The following is a 23,638-nucleotide window of genomic DNA, read 5'->3' as shown; positions in this document are numbered from 1 at the left end:
TGAAAAAGGTAACAGCTTAAACAGTTTTCCAGAATGGAGCTCAGCTACCTGAAAGACACTTGCCACAAACAGCTGCTGAATAAACAGAAATTGGTTTCTCCAAAGTATCTGAACACAATTTATTTTCAAGTGTCCTGGACAAAGTTAACCTGTTCCTTTACTTAACAAAACTTTTATTTATGGACAGTGCAAGCTTCAGCTCAAATCTTTCTCATACTAGCATAGAAGCCACTCTTTCTCTTCACCTTTGTGCCAAATACTTGTCAATACCAGGTAGAGGGAGTGTGCCAGGCACAGGAGTACAGTAAATCTCAAAGCAAACCCAGAGCCTAGCCACAGGGAGCCTATAGTCTAATGGGGAACATAGAGATTGCATACTAAGTATAATATTAATGAATGAACTGCAATTGTGATATTGTTCAAAGGAGAAAATAAAGAGTGCTTGTAAATAGGGGGTGAGGGCTAGCTTAATTTTGGGCAAGTTGGGGGAGGCACTTCTCAGGAGGTGATATTTGAGCTAAAGAGTCAAGAGAAACTAACTAGGTGAGGATTGGGTGGCATTTCATTTTAAGCCAGAAAAAATGTATATGAGAGATAAAATATGCAAATAATAATTTCAAAAAAGTGGGCAGCAAAAAATGGACCTGAAAATAATAATAATAGAATTTTCCAAAATTGAAAAACTTTATCGAGGAGGAATAACTCAAAGCTTTGTAAGCATGCCTACCCTCAGACCTCTACTCTGTAGCACTGAAGGCAATGGAAAGTATTGAAAAGTGCCTCACAGTCTCCAGAGATAACAGCTACGGGGTTTCCTTTTGCTATAATAAAAATGTTCTAAAATTGATTGCATTGATGATTGCACAACCTTAGGAATATATTAAAAACCACTGAGTTGTACACATTAAATTGTTGAGCTGTATGGTAGGGGAATTACATCTCAATAAAGCTGTTAAAAATTCTTGGGGAAAATTATTTCCAAAATACAACCAGGAGTGATATAAACAAAAATGCATTTTCAGACATTCAAGAAGTCTAAAACTTTACCTCCCAAGCTCCATTTCCAGAAGATATGCACCATCGAAATAAAGGAAAAACAGAGAGATGTAGGAGCTAAGAAACACAGACTATAACTCAGGAGAGAGGTGAAAAGAATTCTAAGATGAATGTGAAGGGACAAGAGCCATGTAGAGACCTGGGAACCAAACCAGTTCAGAGGCCAGCAGATGCCAGATGGCTCCAGGAGGGATATCTCAGGAAGAAAATGAAAAAGTAGATTGCTAATATGTATGGATATATTAAGAGGAGATTTTTGTGTCTGTCAGAAAGCTTTGGAATTAACTAGTAAGAGGTACCTAGAAAGCCATTAAAAATAAGTGATTATTACCTCCAGTAAAAACAAAAAGTTGCACAGGGAAGGAAATTTAACTATAGTATACTATTTGACTCAGCTCGTAAATAACAATTCAATAATAACTATTGTGTAAAAATTCAACACTGTTTTAACAAAATTTGGCAACATAACTCTTTTGGAAGGATAAGAAAATAAGAAGAGACAGAGATAGAGAGAAAGAGACAGAATGAGAAAGAGAAAAAAAGTGTGTGTGTTAGAGGTTGGTCAATAAGAGACAAATTCTCACTTTTCATAGTAGAATGTCAGAAGATGATAAATGATTTAAAAGAATCTGGGGAAAGAGTACTAAAAGCATTTTATTCCAAAATATTGGGATTAAGAAATAGAAAACAGAAGAAACAGCTAATGGGTTTGCAGTTGTTGCCTTGGGAGACCAGAATTGAAACTGAGAAACGTACGAGACATGGGCCACCATGTTTTCTTAAAAATAGCATTATTTGGCTTTTTAAACTACAAAATAATTTTTAATTAAAAAATCAATCCATTTCACTCCCTTGGCACATTTTCAGCTCTTCCACTCATTTTAGGGTCATTTTCTTCCAATGCATGCAAGGATTGAGGCCAATTTGTATCTCTATTACACATTCAAAGCAGAACTAAAAAGCAAAATTTCCTTCTTCTTTTTAAGAGTTTACATTTTACTCTGTTTCTCTGGAGAGAAAGTCAGTGGAAGTTTATGTGAATAAAATTGGAAAGCATTTTGCTTTTTACTTTCCATTGCTTGGCCTGTGTTCTAAATGTATTGCCAATTGACCGCTCTGCTGGCTGTGCTAATGTTATTTTTCAGATGGACTTTAAAGAAAAACTGGAGATCAGAATGTTGTTAGAAAAGAAGAAAAATATTGACTTCTGTGAAAGTTAGCAAATATTTCATCTGTCAAAAATGCTTACAAAAATCATAGGCTCACCCATTCCTTCAACCTGGATTGAAGCTAACACAGCACAAAAAATATTCCCACAAAGAGAGAGATCTTCTTGGAAAATAAAGAAGCTTCCTAGCAGGCATGAAAGATGGTATTGAGTGAGCAAAATCCACACCATGAGAGTTGTATATTCTCAAGACCAGCTGGTGTGCTGAGAGCAGGCAGGGAGATTTGCTGCAAACAACCTATAGTGCTGGATGGCATCCTGGAAAGATCAGGGACTTTCAAGCCAGGCAGAACTGGGCTCAAAGACTTGCTCTGCCACATCCTAACTATGCCAACTTCAGTGGTTGTGGTTCTCTGTAATAATAAGTTGATAAATCCTAACTTCCAGGGATGTAGTAGGGAACAGAGTTAACAATATTTACTATTACAGTAGCTCAACACATGGTAGTTATTTTCATCATGACTATTTTGTAATGAAATATGACATCTCCCAGCCCTGAATGACACACAGGGACTCAGGCATTCAACTGACTGCCATTTTGCCACTTCCAGTCGGAAAGCCAGGCCAATGCATAGAAACATTCACCTGGAGGAATCCTGTCTTTTCCTGTTTGAAAGTCTCCGTTTCTCTCAAATCAAAATTATCCAACATGGCTTAGAAATTGGACACTTACTGGAAATTCCAAAAAGACCAGAAGCTTCTGGAGGATTCTGAGGGGAAAACATTTACTTTTTGAATCTAAACTGGCCACAGTTCTAAATGAGCCTCATACTGTGGACAATCTAGTGGCTAGATTACATGCAGGCCTCACACCATGTGCTCTATTCACACATACAGTGTGTATGTGTGTATGTACTTATTAGAGAAGAGACAGAGAGGAAGGGTGCAGGGTGAAATGCCCATATATAAGGCCAAAGTCATCTTGGGTCATGCATGATGAGTTTCCCAGCGCATTAATGTTTGCACCACCAAGTATCAGAGGGCAAATGGAAGAAGACCTGCTAACTCAGCTGAATGCAGCAGGCCATGGAGGAATACAGCACAGCACCTGATGCCCGTTCTCTCCATCTTCTTCTCTCTGGTCACTTTGGCCATGTGTTCTGCCTTGGCAATATTTACTACACAGTTATTTACTGCCTTTGTGCAAGAGAAACACAAGACAATGAACCAATCAGCCTTCATCTCTGGCATCACAGCACTGAATTAGGGTTCACAACTGCTAAACCTCACCTTGTCTTCCACTGACGATGCCCATCTGTCCTTGTCTCCATAAACATCACACAACAGTAACAATCCTTCCAAGCTACCTTCACCTTTTGTTAAAAAAAAGAGTTCTTCCGGGAGGCAGAGCTTGCAGTGAGTGGAGATCGTGCCACTGCACTCCAGCCTGGGTGACAGAGTGAGACTCTGTCTCAAAAAAAAAAAAAAAAAAAAAAAAAGAGTTTTTATAAATTTCAATATAGAGTATAACACATCTTTAACTATGTTAGTATTTTTATTAAGATTACTGTCACTTTTAGTAGTGTTCTGATTCCAAGTTGTTTGGGGTTTTTTGAGGTCTTCCCAAAGAAGCTCCCTTACTTTCAGGGCACAAATTTTGCAGAATGTGAGGTTTTAAAGACTGGTATATTACCACAAAACAGCTCTTCTGAGTGAGAAGAGCTCCATGGTTTTCCTCACACCCCTCAGTTGGCTCTGATGTGAAGTGTCCTGTCAAAATCACTTTCCATTGCACGGCATCATGTAGTTCCAGCAATCAGTACAAACACCTACTGAATGGTGATGATGGGCCAGACACAATTCTGAACTACTATACTTGTTTTATTTCATTTAATCAACACTATGAGGTATCATTATTATTCCTGCTTTACAGAGAAGGAAAGTGAAGCACATGAAATCAAATAATTTGCTCTGGGTCACACAGAAAGTGGCAAAGTTCTTCATTGCTAAGGTTACTCCCCCTTCAATGGCAGGAAGACACCACCTGGCAGGATTCTCATCTCCCCTGCAAGATGACGCTACTGAGCACAGAAGGTAAAGAGCACTTCCTGGTTCACTCAGAGGTAGAATGAGGCCCCAAACCCAGGCATCCTGGTCACTGTACTGTGCTACTAATAGCAAAAGAAAGGAAAGGGAAGTAGAAAGATATCAAAGCTAATAAATAAGGAGTGGAGGTACGGGAACATTTAACAGTACAAAGGTAAACACTAAGAATGGTAATTAATCAGCTAAAACTGGAAGGAGGAGTAGAGGAGGGGGACAGGGTATGAAAGATTACACAAATTTAACCATTGTTCATAATAGGATGTTAATATTATCTGGAGAAACATTGTATAGAGCATTATATAAAATTATAGTCATAATTTTATGGCTATAAAATTAGAGACACCAGAACTAAATTACAGGAATTCTTAATTATCAGAGGAAACGCAATCCTATTCTCATATACAAAAAACACACAAAGCAATTCAGAAAAGTTGAAATCGAGTTATGGACATACAGAAAGCATGCCAAGAATGCATTTGTAAAATCTGAAGGTGGAATTCAGGGCCAAAAGCATTAAGCCAGACAAACAATGGTATTACATTATTCCAAAAGACGCAGCTCACAATAAGGCATTAAACAGTTATAAATATCTATGCACTAAAAAATAGCACCAACATCAATGAAAAATTACAGAAATTACAGGGAGGGATGAAGACAAACTATCTAGACTGTAATGGGTCATTAGTATGAAGGAGACTAAATATCATAATTAATAAGGTAAATCTAATTAATAGACTTGAAGTTCTATAGTCTAAAAACAAAAATAATCTTTCTTTTCAAGCATTCATGGAGCATTCACAGAAACTCTCCCTATTTTAGGCCTCAGAAGAAACTTCCAAAACATCAAGAAATTAGAAAGTAGAGATAACATTTTCTGAGGCAATGAGAAATGTATAAATATAAAATTAAAAATCCCAAAACCTCCCCCTGGGGAAATGTAAATCAGTCTCTTAAACAATCTTGGACTAAATAGAAAAATCAAATTGAAATTACAGAATATTTAGAAACAAATGCTAATAAAAACATTATATCAGAACCAGTGGGATGAAGTTAAAGCAGCACTCAGCAGAAATCTCGAAACCTTACAAACTTACATTATTAAATTAGGGGAAAGTAAATGAATTAAGCATTCAACTCAGGAAGTTAATCGAACAATAAAATAAATCTGAAGAAAGCAAAAGAATTGATTTTTTTTTTTTTTTTTTTTTTGAGACGGAGTCTCACTCTGTCGCCCAGGCTGGAGTGCAGTGGCCGGATCTCAGCTCACTGCAAGCTCCGCCTCCCGGGTTTACGTCATTCTCCTGCCTCAGCCTCCCGAGTAGCTGGGACTACAGGCGCCCACCACCTCGCCCGGCTAGTTTTTTTTTTTGTTTTTTGTATTTTTTAGTAGAGACGGGGTTTCACCGGATTAGCCAGGATGGTCTCGATCTCCTGACCTTGTGATCCGCCCGTCTCGGCCTCCCAAAGTGCTGGGATTACAGGCTTGAGCCACCGCGCCCGGCCTAAGAATTGATTTTTTAAAAGAAATTAATAAAACCAGTAACAGAAAATAGCTAAATAAGTAATTCTAATGAAGTCTTGTTTTTTAAAAAGAGAAAAAATGATATTACAAACCATTTAAAAAGGGAAAAAGCACAAATATCTAGAATAAAAATAATAAGAATAAAATAATCACTAATGAGAAGAAATTTAAAACTGTTTAAGAGACAATTTTGCTGAATCAAATACAAATATATTTAAAAATACAAACGTTGTAGGACAATAGATTTTGTCCAGATCAACTGCAGAAACGACTGAAAATCTAAACAGACTGATAACCACAGAAGAAAGAGAAGAAGCCTCCTGTAACCATGCCTAAATGTATTCAGAACATAGAAATGAAGGAATATTTGATACCAAAAACCAACAAAGATTGCCCACCAAAAAGAAACCTTTACCATACTGTCACATGCGAATAATGGTGCAAAAACCATAAATAAAAGAGTAGCAAACAATATCATTTGCAATTGCTCAAAAAACACAAAATACTTAGATGTAAATCTAACAAAAGGTTTACAAAAAGGCTTAGAAAACAGGACTTGTATGCTGAAAACTGTAAAATTCTGATGAAAGAAAACAAAGAAGATTTAAATAAATGGAAAAATATTCCATGTTCTTGGATTGGAAGTTTCAACATGGTAAAGATGCCGATTATCCAAATGTACACACAGCTTTACTGCAATTCCTAACAAATTCCCAGTAAGATATTTTTGTAGCTATAAACAAGATTATTCTAAAATTAATATAGAAAGGCAAAGGAGCAAGAATAGCTGAAACAATTTCTTAAAAGAATGAAGTGGGAAAATCAGCCTCCCCAGTTTCAAGATACTATATAGCTACAGTCATCAGGACTGTATGATTGTAAGGGTTCTGTGGAACAGAACAGAAAAATAAATCGGGGTGGGCAAGGTGGCTCATACCTATAATCCCAAGGCAGGGATTGGGGAGGCCAAGGCAGGTGGATTACCTGAGCCCAGGAATTTGAGACTAGCCAGGGTAATATCGTCAGATCCTGTCTCTACAAAAAATTTTAAAAACAAAAATTAGCCAGATGTTGTGGTGCATGCCTCTAGTCCTTGCTACTCAGGAGGCCGAGGCAGGAAGATTGCTTGAGCCTGGGAGGTTGAGGCTGCAGTGAATCATGGTCCTGTCACTGCACTACAGCCTAGGTAACAGAGCAAGACCTCGTCTCAAAAAAAAAAAAAAAAGTTAAAGAAAGAGAAATAAATCCATACAAACATGTCCAACTGATTCTTTACAAGTGCAAAATCAATCTGATGGTGGAAGGATAGATCTTTTCAACAACTGGTACTGAAGCAATTAAGTATTTATAAGCAAAATAAACCAACTGATGTGGTTTGGCTTCGTCCCCACCCAAATGTCATCTTGAATTGTAGCTCTCACAATTCCCATGTGTCATGGGAGGGACCTGGTGGGATGTAATTGAATCATGCGGGCAGGTCTTTCCCATGCTGTCCTCATGATAGTGAATAAGCCTCATGAGATCTGATGGTTTTATAAAGGGGAATTCACCTGCACAAGCTCTCTCTTGCCTGCCACCAGGTAAGACATGCCGTGCTCTTCCACCATGATTGTTAGACCTCTCCAGCCATGTGGAATTGTGGGTCAATTAAACCTCTTTCCTTTATAAATTACCCAGTCTCTGGTATGTCTTTATTAGCAGCATGAAAACAAACTAATACACAAACTTTTACCTAAATCTCACCTTTTATATAAAAATTAACTCAAAATAGATAATAGCATTAAATGTAAAACAAATAAAACTTTTAGAAAATAGAAGACTTTTGACATCTAGGGCTTGATAAAAGAAATTCTTAAACATGACACCAAAAGCACAATTCATAAAAGCAGGAAATTGAACTTGATTGAAATTTAAGAATTTTGCTCTGCAAAGCTGATGTGAAGCCAATCTAAGAAGACAGAAAGACAAAACATTGACTGGGAGAAAATATTTACAAACCATATATCCAACAAAAGACATATATCAAAAATCTGCTAAAGAACTCTCAAGAGTGAAAACACAAACAATGCAACTAGAACATGGACAAAAGACAGGAAGAAACATTTCACTAAAAAGGATATCTAGATGGCAAATAAGCACATAAAAAGACATTCGACACCACTAGCTATTAAAGAAATGCAAATTAAGATGGTGACAAGATATCACTATGCACCTGTCAGAATGGCTAAAATAACAAATAGTGACAAGATTAAATGCTGGTGAGGATGCCCAGAAACTGGATCACTCAGACATTGCTGGTGGAAAGATAAAGTGAACAGCCACTCAAGGAAACAGTTTGACAATGTTTTACAAAACTGAATATGCAATGAACAGAGAAATGTGTATAATCTACGTGGAAAAAAATTTTTCTTTTTTTCAAGACAGAGTCTCCCTCTATCGCCTCAGCCTCCCAAAGTGCTGCGATTACAGGCATGAGCCACTGCACCCAACCCAAACAAACAACAACAACAAAAAATTAAACACAAACAGTACCAGGAGTAAAAAGAAATATCTGAACAAATGGAAAAGCCAACACCACGTCTTTAGAGAGGAAGACACTGATTTCAGAGATGCCAATTCTCCCTCAATCCCTCAAGTTAAGGCAATCTAAAAGATCAACAGAAATTTTTCTTGGAGATAATTTGGACCTTATTGAAAATTTGTGTGAAAAAGAATATAGCAAGAATAGCCAGAAAGAGCCTGAAAAGATTAATAAGGAGGAGGAACTAAGTCAACAGGACAGCAAAACAATGCACACTATAATAACCACAGACATGTAGTTCTGGCCAATAAAGACAGAACAATGGGATAGAATAAAAAACCCAAAAGTAAACCCCACAATACACAGGAATGTAGACTATCCTGTGGGTGGCATTTCGGTTGGAGAAAATATGGATCATATAATAATGTTGGGATTTCCTCGTAGCCATTTGAGAAAAAAACAAAAATGAACTTGACATGTTACATACACCCTACACCAAAATAAATTCCAGATGGTTCAAATATGTCAATGTAAAAATTGAAATAATAAATGTACTAGAAGAAAATATAAGGAAAATTATTTATACATTTAAAAGGAGTAAGCGCTTTCTAAGTATGATATAAATCTTAAGAGACTGATGATATTAACCACATAGAAATTCAAAATTTTTGCACAGCAAAAGGTGCCATAAGCAAAGTGACAGAAAAGGGAATAATTGGGGAAAACATGAGTAGCTCAAATCCCAGTCAAAGGACAATGTGGAGGGATACAAGGTAAGATTGAGGAGCTGCCTCGATCGTGGAGGTCTACCTCGCTGGAGTTTCACAGCAATCACCTTGCTGGTTAGATCTTCTCCCTCCAACTCCCCAAATCCATGCAAACAGCCATCATCAGCTACAGCAAACACCACCAAATGTGGCAAGTGGGCAGAATCAGTCACATAAGAGGAGCGCTAGTAGTCCCCAACCTTCATTTGTGCAAGGCACTGGCTGTTACCCACCTCTACATACAAGTAGGGAAAGCACTATTAAATCCCTTTCTACTCAGAGCAAAGAGTCCCAAAAGTTTTCCTCGTTTTTTAGGCCAATGCTCTGCTGGAACTATGAGGAAGCTGGCTGCCTCCTCTTCCTGTCCATCACCTCCTGACAGCTGCATTTCAACAGCCTAGTGGGCTTGAATCTTACCCATGGCCAAATTGTAACGTTGGGCAGGACTGCTGATCCCAGGAGGTCTGGGCTTGCCTTTTGCAGCTTCTGGGAATAATATGCAAACAAAAAATGAAAATTTTACCTTATGTCTACAATAAGCATGGGTGCACACTGCACTCAGAACATGGGTGTGCACTCATCTCTATCTCTGTGTGTGTGTGTGTGTGTGTGTGTGTATGTGTGTGTATGTGTGTATGTATGTGTCTTTCTTTGCTGGAACTCTAATCATGCAGTTAAATGGCTCTGCCACATTCTCAGTACAGCCAAATGTGGGACACTGTGTGAACTGTTGATTTATTGGATTTTTCACTGTGGACTGGTTACCATGGCTTTTTGAGAATTCAGACCACAGGAGGAAATGCTGTAAACTTAGAAATATTATCTATTTTCCATTACCTCCAGTAAAAATGTCTATCAGGGAGAGAGCTAGGGAAATGCCACTTTGCAGGCCAAGTCACAATAAATTTGGGTACAGGATGAATCAGTTCCTAAACAGCCCCAGTGCAGAGAAATAAAAGTACAAGGTCCTGAAAGCCCCCCAAATCTGGAATAGTTGCTTGAGGGACCAGGAAGAGAGAAACCCAAGAAAGAGCTCATAAGAATCCTAAAGAAGAGAGAGAAGTGGGTCAGCCCTGCCTCTGTCCAGGGTTCAGCAGGCACTGCCTACAGCTGGGAGTGCCAGCACCCATGATCCAGCATCAGAGAGCCAGGCATGGGGATGGCTGGTTAAGCCATTTCAGAACTTTCATGTGCTCTCGGCACTTTGCCTTCGTGGGCACGATTAATTTACTATTACTGCCACAAACTTAGTGGTTTAAACCACAGCAATTTATTCTCTTATGGTTCTAGTGATCAGAAGTCCTAAAATCAGGGCTGCATTCCTTCTGTGGGCCCTAAGGAGAGTCCCTGTTCTTGCCTTTTCCAATGTCTACAGGCCACCCCTGCCTTATTGTAGGTCTCCTCCTCTATCTTCAAAGCCAACCACAGCCAAGCCCTTCCTCAAGTTGCCATATCTCTGGTATTTCCTCCTGTCTCCTTCCATATTTAAGAACCCTAGTGATTACATTAGGGCCACCCAGGTCATCCAGGAAAATCTTTTCTACTCTAAGGTCAAGCAATTAGCAGCCTTAATTTCATCTGCAAACTTAAATCTTTGCCATGTAACCAACCATATTCACAGATTCCAAGGATTAATATAATGACATCCTGTGGGTGGAGGCTGGGGGACCTGGGGTAGGGGGGTTGAGGAGTGGGGGTTGGCAGGCAGGGAGCAGGTGGGGGGGTGCGGGGCGCAGACTGGTGCAGGGCAGTGGTGTGATTATTTTGCCAACCACGGGCCCCTTCCTCCAAAAAGAAAAGTTTTAAATATATTTTATGACTATGATGGTATAAAGATGAATATATTAACATTACATATTTGAATGTTTTCTTCAACCTAGAAGTTTAGGGGTTTTCTTTTGATTTTAAAAGAAATTAAATGCTTTCATGGATCCCCTAAAGGTCATGAGACCCCAGGCACTGCATCTCCTGCATCTGAGGGGTAAGTCAGCCCTGGGGGAGCCATGCAATGGCTCAGATGAAGCACACACAAGTCCAGGCCTGTGGAGGTGTCTACACTTGCATGAGCCACACAACACAGGAGAAAGCCCTGAGCAATAGTGTTGTGGGGAGACATATGCGCTGGACAGGGAAGAGGGGGCAGAAAGGACAGGATTTTACTACAAGGCAAAGCGGGTGCTTTGGTTGAGTGTGTGTCCCTCCAAAATTCATATGTTGGAACCAAACCTCTAATGTGATGGTATTAAGAGGTGGGGCTAGGGGCTAGGCTGGGCACAGTGGCTCACACTTGTAATTCCAACACTTTGGGAGGCCGAGGCGGGTGGATCACCTGAGGTCAGGAGTTCAAGACCAGTCTGGCCAACAGGGCAAAACCCCATTTCTACTAAAAATTTAAAAAATTAGCCAGCCATGGTGGGGCACGTCTATAATCCCAGCTACTCAGGAGGCTGAGACAGGAGAATTGCTTGAACCCAGGAGGTAGAGGTTGCAGTAAGCCAAGATCTTGCCATTGCACTCCAGCCTGGGTGACAAAAGCAAAACTCCGTCACAAAAAAAAAAAAAAAAGAAAAAAAAAGGTAGGGTTCTTGGGGAAGAGCAGAGCCCTCATGAATGGATTAGTGCTCTTACAAAAGAAGGTGAAGAGAGCACCTGAGTGTCTTTTGCTCTTCCATCCTTTCCGCCATGGGAGGAGGACACAGAGTTCACCCCCTCTGGAGGATGCAGCAACGAGGTACCATCTTGGAAACAGAGAGGAGACCTCAAAAGACATGGAACCTGCCAGCACTTTGATCTTGGACTTCCCAAACTGTGAGAAACAAACTTCAGTTATGTATAAGTTTCCCAGTCTAAGTATTTCTGTTATAGCATCATGAACAGACTAAGACAGAAGGTTAAGCCATGTTACTTGGGCTTTCTAAACCTGTTTTCTCATCCATACAATGAGAGAAGAAAGGAACCCACGTGGGCAGGGTTACGATGAACAGCATAAGAGGTAACACAGGCAAAGTGCCCAGCCGCCTTGGTGTAGGGAACCCATGTGTTTTTATTTTTAAAAAGTTCCGGCCGGTCAAATTTATGCCAACAAAATACAGATATGTCACAGGAATATTTTCGTAAAATGTCAGATGCTACTTCTTAGCTGCAACATGATTCAGTTGCCAGGGCCTTCCTGGGTGCCGTCTGGAGGCACTGGGGGTGCTGGAGGTCCCAGCTAGGGATGAATAGGGCTTGGGGGTGCTCAGAGGTAAGATGAGGCCACCTGGTAAATGAGAGAAGCTTCAGCTTACTGTGTCTCTGCCATGTGTCCAGGCTGAGCTCATGGCTTTCCATAGCATCTCACCAATACTCAGCAAGCTGAAAGAGTGAGGCATCTCCTCTTCCCACGGTCCAGGAAACTGAGGCTTGGAAGGGCGAGATGGCCACTGGTCCACCCACCTACTCAAGGCTGGTGGCAGCTGCCTCCCAGTTAACGATGCTTGGACCACACAGAGCAAGTGAGAGTCATCAGAGAACCGAGGATGTGGTCTGAGCACATTTCAGCTTAGCTGGAGAGGAGATAGAGGAATGGGGTAGGGGCAGTACTGGCATGAGAATAGGACCCTCCATGAAAGGGAAGGAGACCCAAGAAAACAGCAGCAACAGCAGACTCCTACAGGGCACTTGCTACGTGCCAAGGACAATCTTAACTGCTTGATGGGAATTAACTCATTTAATCCCCACAACAACCCTAAGTGGTAGCTATGATTACATCTCCATCTTACAGATGAAGAAACTGGGGCCCAAAAGGCTCAGAAACAGGTTCAAGGATGTGCAGCTCGGTAGGTCTGGAATCCCAGTCTCACTCCAGAATCTGAGCTCTTATTCACTCTTTGACACCAGTGAGGACCTGGTCATCTGGGGGAACAGAGAGCAAAGGAGTGGAGCTGCATCCCCACAGGGCGTCCTGGAGCAGGTATCCTCCCAGTGGTTTCTGCACTAAAGAGCCCCACCTATGCTAGGTGGACTCTGGCTTGGCAGAAGCTGTTTGGCCTCCAGAGGAGACAGGGTCAGGAGGGGCTGGTCATAGAGACCTGTCCTGTGCAGGGCTCTAATCTAGCACTGGAGATTCAAGGGCAAACAACCCTGCCTGCTCCCCAGGGGCAACATCAGTGTAAGTACAAACAAATAGACAGGTGGTCAAATAAAGCCAAGAGAGGACATGAAGCAACTGAGGCTGGGTTTTAAAAGGTGGGCAAAGAAGGCCTCTGAGCACAAGGAGGGTTGCACCTGCAGGAAGAGGGAATAGCAAAGTGCAAAGGCACCAGGGCAGCAGCAGGCCTGGTGTGTTTGTGGAACAAAAAGGATGTTCCTGGGCTGGAGTGCAATGAACAAAGGGAATGACATCGGGTGGGCAGTAGGAGCCAGTCTCCATAGGCCCTTGTGGGTTGCTGTAGTCTGACTGACCTCTCCAAATGTCATGTGGAAATCTGATCCCATGTTGGAGATGCAGCTTAATGGGAGGTGTCTGGGTCATAGGGACAGATCCTTCATGAATAGAGTAATGCCCTCCTTGGTGGGGGGCCGGGAGTGCTGAGTGAGTTCTTGCCCTATTAGTTCTCCCAAGCTTCCATGAGAGCTGGCTGTTAAAAGAAGCCTAGCACCTTTCCCCTCTCTCTTGCCTCCCCTCTCTGCATGTGATCTCTGCACACATACCAGCTCTCCTTCGCCTTCTGACATGAGTGGGAGGAGCCTGAGGCTCTCCCCAGATGCAGATGTGGCCACCATGCTTCTTGCACAACTGCAGAATCATGAGCCAAATAAACCTCTTTTCTTTATAAATTATCCAGCCTCAGATATTCCTCTATAGCAACACCAATGGACTAAGACATGGGTCAAGGGGTGGGGACATTAGTGAGCTAATCAGGGGAGGGGCCCACAGCAAGGGGGCCTCCTCACAAAAAAACAGAGGGAGGCAAAGGCAAGGTGTGCCCAGCAACCATCTGGGGGGCTTCTTGGGGGGGTCACAGCTAGGGAACAAGGACCCTCAGATAAAGCTGGGTGGAACCTTCCAATCCGGAAACAAACTCAAAAATTGTTTCCATTTCAGAGATTTCCCCATCTGAGAGCTCATGCCTTCATCATCAACACCCAGAAAGCCAAGAACGAGCCCCTTGTGAAAGCTTTATTTAATTTCAAGTAACTATCCCTGCATTGCTGAAATTTAACATAAAATGCAGAAATGATTGCATGCCCGGCCTTCTACTTGAACTTAGAGATGTTTTCATTAAAACACTTCTATTTCATGCTAAACACTATGGTTCAGAAAATGACAGTTTTCAAAGACGTTAGAAAGGAGTTTGGAAACTTCTCTCTCCCCAGCCCCCCATAGATGCCAAACATTTCATTTCACCCTTAAGCGAGGAGACACAGCGTGACACATTCTGCAAACACACACACCCTCTCTCCCGAGAAGACGGGTGAATGATTTATGAAGTGCTGGCCTCACTTTGCACTCTGCTTCTGAGCTCCTGGCCTGGCCCTGCACCTTCTCTCTGCACTGTGGCAGGCTGCTGCCACGTGGGCCCAGGTCTCTTGGGAGGAACAAGGGGACACAGAGGCCGGGATGATGCCTCAGGGGAGCAGAAAGCTGGATCCAGTGGAAGAGAAAGGGTGAACCTTGCTGAATGCTTCCTGCTGTGAAAATGGGAACCTCGACCAAAGGAGGTGTTTGGGGAAGCTCGGGCTCCCCCACGCCCTGGACCAAGGTCCTCCAGCTGCTTCTGTATTTGTCTCTACCCTTCTCACCTCCCTTTCCGCTTCTGCTAGAGACCCCACTGTCACTTCAGCTGCCTCCTCATCTCCTCTCCCGATCCTTGCAGGGTCCAGTGTCCCCTGGAGATCCCCCCAACAGGGATGGTGCTGAGTAGCCAGTCCTCAAGCCTCAAGATTCCCAGAAGTCTGCTCCTTTGGAAACCCCCCTTGGCTCCATCTCAGCCCCTTGCATCCTGACCCCAGTCATCAACTCCACTGCCCCATGGGGTCCTCAGGTAGGGTCACTGTCTTCCCCTGCCAATCCTCCGTCACATCTGAAGCCCCATCTCCCACAGGGGCTCCTGAACCTGCCCTGCACCTCCAGGGAATCAGCCCTCTAGCTTGAATTCCCACCCCACCAGCCCTGAGTCTCACAGGCCCTCATTCCTGACACAGTTGGTGCCACCAGTGCCACACTGCCCTCGTTCCTGATCTCCTCCAGCTGCAACTGCCACCAACTCCACTGCCCCTAGTAAACTACCACCAAGCGTGCCCAAAAGGACAGTGACAATTCCACATCTCCAATGCCCACAGAGCCCTCTCTGCAACTGGAGGAAGATGCTCCCTGTCCTTTATCTCACTGCAGATCTTACTCTGAGTTTCCAGCCCCAAATCCTGCCACACTCGCTGTCCGCAGAGGACCCCACCTCCTACTTCACCAAGAATGGGAAACCCTCTAGGGTGAAGGCTCGGAACACCCCTCAGCACTGCTCCTCACCTTCACTATCTCAGGGTACAGGAGAACCTCCTCCTTTCCAGGTGAGTCCCTGCCCCAGTGTCAGCCCCTCAGGGACCTGCCCCATCAGCCACCCCCCACCAACTTTCCCTTCACCTGGATCTTCCCTGCAGGAGAGATCTCAGGGTAAAGGACACCCTACTCCTTTCCAGGTGAGTCCCTGCCCCAGAGTCAGCTCCTCAGGGACCTGCCCCATCAGCCATTCCCCACTGACTTTCCCTCCACCTGGATCTTCTGTCCAGCCGAGAAACAGCCAGATTCCCAAGAAGCAAGGAGGGAAATTCGCCTTTCTTGTCCTGGTCTTCCGTCTGATGTTGGCAACTTACCCACTCCTTCCCTTCACCATCAGAACTCTCCAAAGAAAAGCCGAATGTGGAACTCCTGCTAAGACTTTCTGTTGCCAAACAGAAAGCGAGCGTCTCAGGGCTCAGGGCTGAGCCTCCCTGTCCTTGCGCTCTCAGGCACAGAGCCTAGCTCACAGCAGAAGTTCCATCCATCTTCCTCTCATTAGCCTAACTCCTTCTTACAAAGTCAGCCTACCAGCTAACCATCCTCAGCCCTCACCTCACAAACTCATTCATCAAATTTTTGCCCCACTTAAAGGACAAATGCACAGACTTCAAGATATACACAGAATCATTTTGTCAATTAAAGAGCTAAAATTGAAAAGATTTGGCTCCTTCCAACTGCCTGTATTTATTCCAAATCATTAGAGCCATCTATTCACCTCAAGCAGAATAATTAACTTTTCAATCATCACATTGGTTATAACTGTTAACACTCATATATCTAATATACTTTCTGTCATTAGGGAAATAAAAGATTGCTTTTCATTAGTATACTAACACTGCACAAAATTATAATGCAGTAGGGAAGGATACTTCATAATTGTGAAAAATATAAATTATTCAATATCATTAAAACAACCAGATTGTTTTAATGATATTGAATAATTTATATTTTTAATGATATTGAATAATTTATATTTGTATAAGTTATTGTATTACTTTCAAATAGCATGAATTATTTGGAAAACTAATAAAACTGCGGTTGTAGAACTTATCATCAAGTTGGTTATGAGCTCGCGTCAGGACCGCAGTGGCTGAGCCTCGTGATTTCACCTTTTCATCTCTTCCATTTGTCTCCCAGGTCTCACAGCAGCTCCCCTGTGCCCATTTACCATGGGATGCGCCTTGCTGAGTCTAGTAGACCCATGAAGGTATCGGACTCTTCCAATAGATTGAAAGCTCCCTGCAGGCAGGGCCATTTCTTGCCCACTTTTATATCCCTAGTGCTTATTGTAGAGCACTTGATAAACATCATAGGAATGAATTAATAGACATCCAGAGAGTATCAGAAACAAATAAGATCATGAATGTTCATTTTAAAATTCCAACTATAGGGCAAGGCATGGTGGCTCATGCCTGCAATCCAGGCACTTTGGGAGGCCGAGGTGGGAGTATTACCTGAGGCCAGGAGTTCACGACCACCTGACCAACATGGTGAAACCCCGTCTCTACTAAAAATACAAAAATTAGCTGGGCACAGTGACAGGTGCCTGTAATCCCAGCTACTCAAGAAGCTGAGTATTAACACTTGAGCCTGGGAAGTGGAGGCTGCAGTGAGTTGAGATCACACCTCTGCACTCCAGCCTGGGTGACAAAGCAAGACTCTATCTAAAAAATAAAATAAAATAAAATCCAACTATAAACGTCCTATAAAGGAAAAGTTTATTTCTTAAGTGTATATTGTAACTCCAACTGCTAGTCAAGTCTTTCTGTATTTCAATAGCCAGCTAGAAGTCACTCTGAATAGCAACATCCATTTGGAAAAATCTACCAGGCTGGCAAGTTCCTCCCTTTCCATTTCTGAAACATTACCAACCAAAATGCAACACGCTGTGAGATGAGGGTACGCTCCGCACACTTAACTAGAAAACTCAAACTCTAATTCCAGCTCTGCCATGGCTTGTCTTGGTGTGAATTCCACTTCTGCCTGCGACCCTGCAGGACCTGGGAAGTGACAATGGGCACCGGGGGAGTGTGCAGGACAGTAACCTGCGCAGACCCCCCTCGAGCTATTTACTAGGCTCCTACACACAGATACTTCCACCAATTTGTCCTCTGAGGTGTTCCTGTGAGGAAGAAGAGGGGAGGACCAGGCAGGTGACTGTCCCCAAATCCTCAGATTCATGCAAAGCAGCTTTCTCTGTCTATATTTTCTAAATATTTCCAAGAAAGATTTTATTTGACAGAAGAATCTATACCTAAAAATAAAGCTTGAAAACTGCGGTTACAGATAAACCCAAAGACGTGTGGCAGGAACAGCTACCACTTACTGTGCACTTATTATGTGCTGGCTCATTTAAAACATCGTAATTTAACTTTACTCTCACCACATCTTTATGAGATAGAGAGTAGTTATCTCATTTTTAGAGAACGGGAAACTGAGGGTCACAGAAGAGAAATCTCGAAACCAGCAAGGGCCGAAAGCCCTGACGTGTCGGCCGCTCTACAGGAGCTGTCCAGCTCCACACACCTGTGGCTTCTCAACCTTCTCTTCCCGAACCCCTCCACATTCCCCCCTTACATGTATAATATAAATAAATGCTCATCCATGTATCGTCATAGATCAGTTAGCTCATTACCATTCCATGTGAATGAGTCTTTGTCGACTCTTTACTTCATATTGATACCCATTCATTAAAGAGTTATTTCTTGTGCATCTAATAGGCGCCTGGTCCTGGGTAAGGTCCCAGGAATAAAGACTGCCAAGACATGGATCTGCCATCAAGGGAATCACAGACTAGTGGGAAGAAACATGAAAACCAATCAATAGAAATATTAAAAATGGTACCATAGCCGTCTGTACTGGGAGCAGTGTGGGGATGGGTCATGCCAAGAGAGAAAGGGAGATGACTATTGCCTTCCTCGCTGTTAGTATTGAATGATACTCATTTTTGACATGTTTTCTGGACATACTGAGATAGAAAAAGGCTCAGATACCAAGATGTATCCTAATCCCATTTCCTCTTCAGTTCTCACTGGAGATAGTACTATTCCAAGAGATAAGACAAACCAAAACTCATCAGGTTTCTTTTCATTGTTCCTGGAGAATAATTTGGCTTGAAATACATTTAAAAAAACAAACTCTTAAAGTAATTCTATCCCTTGCCTTCCCTGTGAGATGTTCCTGTACTGTTTGAGCCAAGGAAAGATACTGTTCCACTGCAATTCCTTGCTTACCCCAAACCTTCTTGTGTTTCTAGCTGAAATGGAATGTGAGCTTTATACTTACCTTTCACTTATTTTCTAATCCAATAATAACCCAACTACTGGGTCTCTAAGGACAGTGGCCAGACAGCTTAACATGCAAACATTAAGGCAAAAATCCCCATGGATAATCTCAAAACAGTCTTTTGTTTTAAGTTTCCATTTTTTCCTGAGCAACCCAACTGCCCCCATAAATTCTTGCCTTTCAGAATATCAACAGTGAAAACAATTGTTATGGGAATAAGCTACTGCTAAAAGCAAAACGCATGCCACAGAGGAAAAATCAACAAATACATACACAAACGCTACTGAAAAGCAAGGCAAATAAAATGCAATACACAAAATGGCATAAATGCATAACCAACTGTTGTCAAAATGCACAAATTATTCGAGCTCTGAAAATGTATTCACAGAAAAGAATTCTAATGAAGAAAAAGTACGAAAATGCTTTCTCACAACATGATATGTGATAATAGAAAATTGAGACGGTGATGGAGGTGTGGCTGAGTAAATTACAGGCCATTAAAAATGATCATTACAAAGCCTGAGTAACAGCATGAAAAATGTTACTGATATGTCTTTAAGTTAAAAATAAAATAACTGGATATGTAACATGATTGCAATATGGGAGAAAAAAATCTGTTAGCATAAGGACCACGGAATCATGCATAATGTTTTAAAATTTTGCTGGATGTTATAATATTGTCTTTACAGTAAAAAAAAAATTTTTCAGAGTAAAATAGATGATGAGTCACTGCCTGACAATTGTCACTGCATAAGAAAGTCCCCTTTGCAGGGACAATGACAGGTGTTTAAATGTGAGCACAGATGCCAGCTTCATCTCACTTATCCCACTTTATTTATTAATGTTGACCTTCCAGAAATTAAAATTAATCTAGTCAGCAAATTAAACTCTGATTTTATTTGATTGCCAAGTAACTAGTAAATATTGAAAGATGGTAAGACATGAGCTTTCAGAGTGCAGTATAGATGGGAACGTTGGGGAGGACTGCAGACGGGAGGGATCTGAGCTCACAAATATCACAGTTTCCTAATGTTCACACGTGGGACATTTGTGATCTTGGCTTCTCAATGTAGGCAGATGTTAGAAGAATTTGAAGATTTCTTGTATACGTTCAGAAAGCACCCGAGGTCCTGCTGACTCTACTACGCCCCTCCACAAAGCCCCCAAGCTCTGCATGACCACCGTCCACATGGCTGGAGCCACACGACATCCCTCACAGATGCAGCTCTGCCTCGGTCTCCACAACCAGCCCTGAGCCGAGGTCGACGGGGTGATTTTGTTCATGTATTTTTGCTTGCTTATTGTAAAATAAACATTACATAAAATTTATCATTTTAACCATCTTTAACTGTACAGTTCTGTGGTATTAAGTACATTCACATTTGCAACCATCTATCTCCAGAACTTTTCATCAACCTATACTGAACCTCTGTACCTCTTCAACATTAACTCCCAATTCCCAGTTCCTCCTAGCCCTGGCAACACCATTCTACTTTCTGCCGCTATACATCTGACTGCTCTAGGTCATCATGGAAGTGGAATCACGCAGTGTTTGTCTTTTGTGACTGGCATACTGCACTCAGCAGAACGACCCCAAGCTGTACCCACGTGTAGCATGTGGCAGCATGCCTTCCTCTTTAAGGCTGAATAATATGTTCCACTGTATGCATATGTCATGAGACAGGGGGTTTTCAAGGGCTGCAACCCATCTCTCTTGGGATTACAATCAGGTCACACTTGTCACTGTCCCAGCCTTGGTCCTGAGTGAAATTCTGAGAAATGGAACCCCTTCTCATTCGCAGGCCTCAAGCTGTGTCATCCTTGACCTTCACTACTTCTCCGGTGGTCCTTCAGTCAGGAACCTAGACTTCCAGTCCTTCTCCCTAGGATCTGGACAATTCATGCCCTCGACTCCAGAACTGTGTACTCACTGCTTGTCCAGAGGTCCTGCCTTGGGCTGTGCCCTGGCCACCAGTCAGGACACCAATATCTCGTCTCAGAGCCAAGACAGCAGCCACTTGCCTAAACCACCTGGGGCAGATCTTTCTTTCCACTCCTGTGCAGGGGGAGGGTGTCGTTCTGAGACGCACCTTCCTTCCAGGAGAATGTGTCGACAGTGAGCCTGGCCTCCTGTTCATATTCCAATTTTCTCCCCTTCTACTGCCCATCACCAAACACCTCTCTGCAACTTCCCTGTGTCTATCCAGACCCTCAAAAGTGAGACCCAAAACAGGGTCCAGAAAGCACATGTCCAGGTACACTCACAGCCAGAGGGAGTTCCTCCCTTGAGTGATGACGCCAGTGAATCTGGTCAGGCGCCGGGCATCCACTTCAATCCACTGCTGGAGGTCATTTCTTCCCGCGCACCATGCTCCGTCATAAAAATCATTTTCATTAATGCCCGCCTAGAAAGAAAGAAAGAAAGGGGTGTTCTTCAAAAAGACTCTTAATTGAAGAAAATTAAGACACACCTTTTCCTGAGACTGAGAGGAAGGGAGGGAGGATAGGAGAAGAAAGTGAGGAAGGTGTTAAAGAAAAAAATAATTGTGCCCTGAATGTCTTACCCTAAATCATAAAAGGGAGATGCTTCGTATCCACAAGTTGAAAATATTTCAATACACCATGTCCTCTTTTTGCCCAGTGTGAAAGATGAAATTTAATGAGTACTCCTACTACTCATTCATCTAGCACACATAAACCATCTCCCACACAGCAGCCCACGCACACCAGGTGCTGGGGATGCAAAGGTGAATCGTTCCCTCCCAGAACCTCGCTATCTAAGCAGGAAGAAAGATGTGAAAATAGATGAATTAGAACACAGTGGGGCCGGTGCTATTTCAGGAATATGAGCAAACCGCTGTGGGAGCATTTAAGGACAGAATCCCTAACTTAGTGTAGGGCCGCCCATAGACAGAAAGCCCCAAGACCAGGGTGATACTTGAACTAGGCGTTGAAGGGTAAGTTTATCCAGTGAACATTTGTTTGTTAGTGTTTAAGTCATTTTATGTGTTCAGTATCAGTTGCTATTACTACCAAAAATTCTTGTTTTTTCAGAGATGGAGCCTTGCTATGTTGCCCAGGCTGGCCTCAAACTCCTGGGTTTAAATGATCCTCCCTCCTCGGTCCTCTGAATAGCTGGGACTACAAGCACACACCACCATGCCTTGCTCAAAAATTCTTTTGATCTGAATTTCCAAGATAGGTAAAGTTTTTGCTCTGGAATTTTCTCTATATTATCACCATGTGAAGAGATAATTCACTGACTCCTCACCTCCCAAAAAGGACATTTGAACCAAGTGAAGCATCCTCGTTTATTAACTCTATTTTTCCATGGCTATTTCACAAAGCTATTTCTTATGATCAGATAAAAAAAAAAGTCTGAATGATAAAAATGATCAACCAGCTCATCTTCCCTATCTCTGAGCACTTTCAGCTCAAATTCTGGGGACAGCCTTAGAATGGGCAATGGAAATGTGCAATTAAGAGTCCAGCTATAGGAGTGAACAACTTGGCCAAAGATTGCACTGAGCAAAACTCTATCCATCACTGCACCAGCTAACATAAGCGTTGTATCAGGACAAAACCACAGTACAGTGTTAGACATCTAAGGCTTAGCAGATAAGAATAGAACTGCCACATAGCCTGAGACATGTACCCTATAGAATCATGGAAACTGGAAGGAACTGTCCATCAAAGTCTACTGACCAGGATTTGAAATTAAATTTAAGGCTCCTAGTTTTGCCAGCCTGAATATTTTGCTTCTGCTGCCAATCTCAGTTCTTTCTGAGCACACTGGACAGTCAATTAAATGTAGCACAGTGTCAGGGGAATGGAGAGCTCTTTCCAAAGATGACTCATTGGGAAGTGACAGCCACCTCTGCAAAATCGATTATGAATTTAAAAAGCAAGTGCCTGGGAGAATTCAGTGAAAGAGGAGGTACCAGCCCCTGAGATGTTACAAAATTATACCATCGTGCAATAAATGATATTCAGATGATGCCTCTGAGAAACCAGGAGAAGAATGCATTCATCTCTTTCTCTTTAATAATGTAGAGAAATCACTGATAAATTTTGGAGAAATTTCAATTAAAAACTGTTGAAATAAAAGATTTGATTCTTTAAAGAGTACACTAGTCTTGAAAACGTCACTAACATGGAATGAATCTTTCTACTACAATACCAAAAAAATGGAGAAGTGATGTAATTTTATAAAGGAAATTAAATTATATGCATTTTTTTCTTAAAGAAAGCACACCAATGTACCTAACAGACTCAATTTTGCTTAAGATAAATGTGGGAATTATCAAATCCATAACAAAGAGAAAACCTGATACTGTCTAAGATCAATCTAATAGGATTTTTCTGTTTCAAGATGATAAACATGTTAGTTTTCTGTGCTCTTCTCTCAAAAGTCAACCCCAAAGAAAGAAAGCAAGATACAGAAATACAACTTCGATTTCTGATAAAACCAGAAGACATACAAAAGCCCTAAATTACAATATATGAAGACAGAATCGGATGGAGGAATCCTAAATGACTCAGCAAGAGAAGGAAGTGCAAATGTCAAAACAGCACAATAAGAAGTAAGCCACACAGAACCTTAGAAAAGCTGAGAACCTGGGTTTCAAGATATCTTTGGGAGGTAAGGCTAAGGCAGGACTCAACAGGGAATTCC

At 42.1% G+C, this 23,638-nt stretch overlaps 1 protein-coding gene across 1 annotated transcript in view; it reads right to left on the bottom strand.

Annotated features, from left to right (window-relative positions):
• Positions 1-23,638, bottom strand: part of LOC105470066 (carboxypeptidase X, M14 family member 2) — a 145,834-nt gene that overhangs the window by 75,841 nt on the left and 46,355 nt on the right. The window contains exon 4 of the mRNA XM_011721812.2: positions 21,229-21,368. Within this exon, the coding sequence (XP_011720114.2) occupies positions 21,229-21,368 (140 nt within the window). The remainder of the gene's footprint in view (positions 1-21,228; positions 21,369-23,638) is intronic.

This window comes from Macaca nemestrina, chromosome 9, assembly GCF_043159975.1.
Source record: "Macaca nemestrina isolate mMacNem1 chromosome 9, mMacNem.hap1, whole genome shotgun sequence".
NCBI classification, from domain to species: domain Eukaryota; kingdom Metazoa; phylum Chordata; class Mammalia; order Primates; family Cercopithecidae; genus Macaca; species Macaca nemestrina.
The sequence above is the reverse complement of the archived record's forward strand: the minus strand, read 5'-3'. Positions and strand labels throughout refer to the sequence as shown.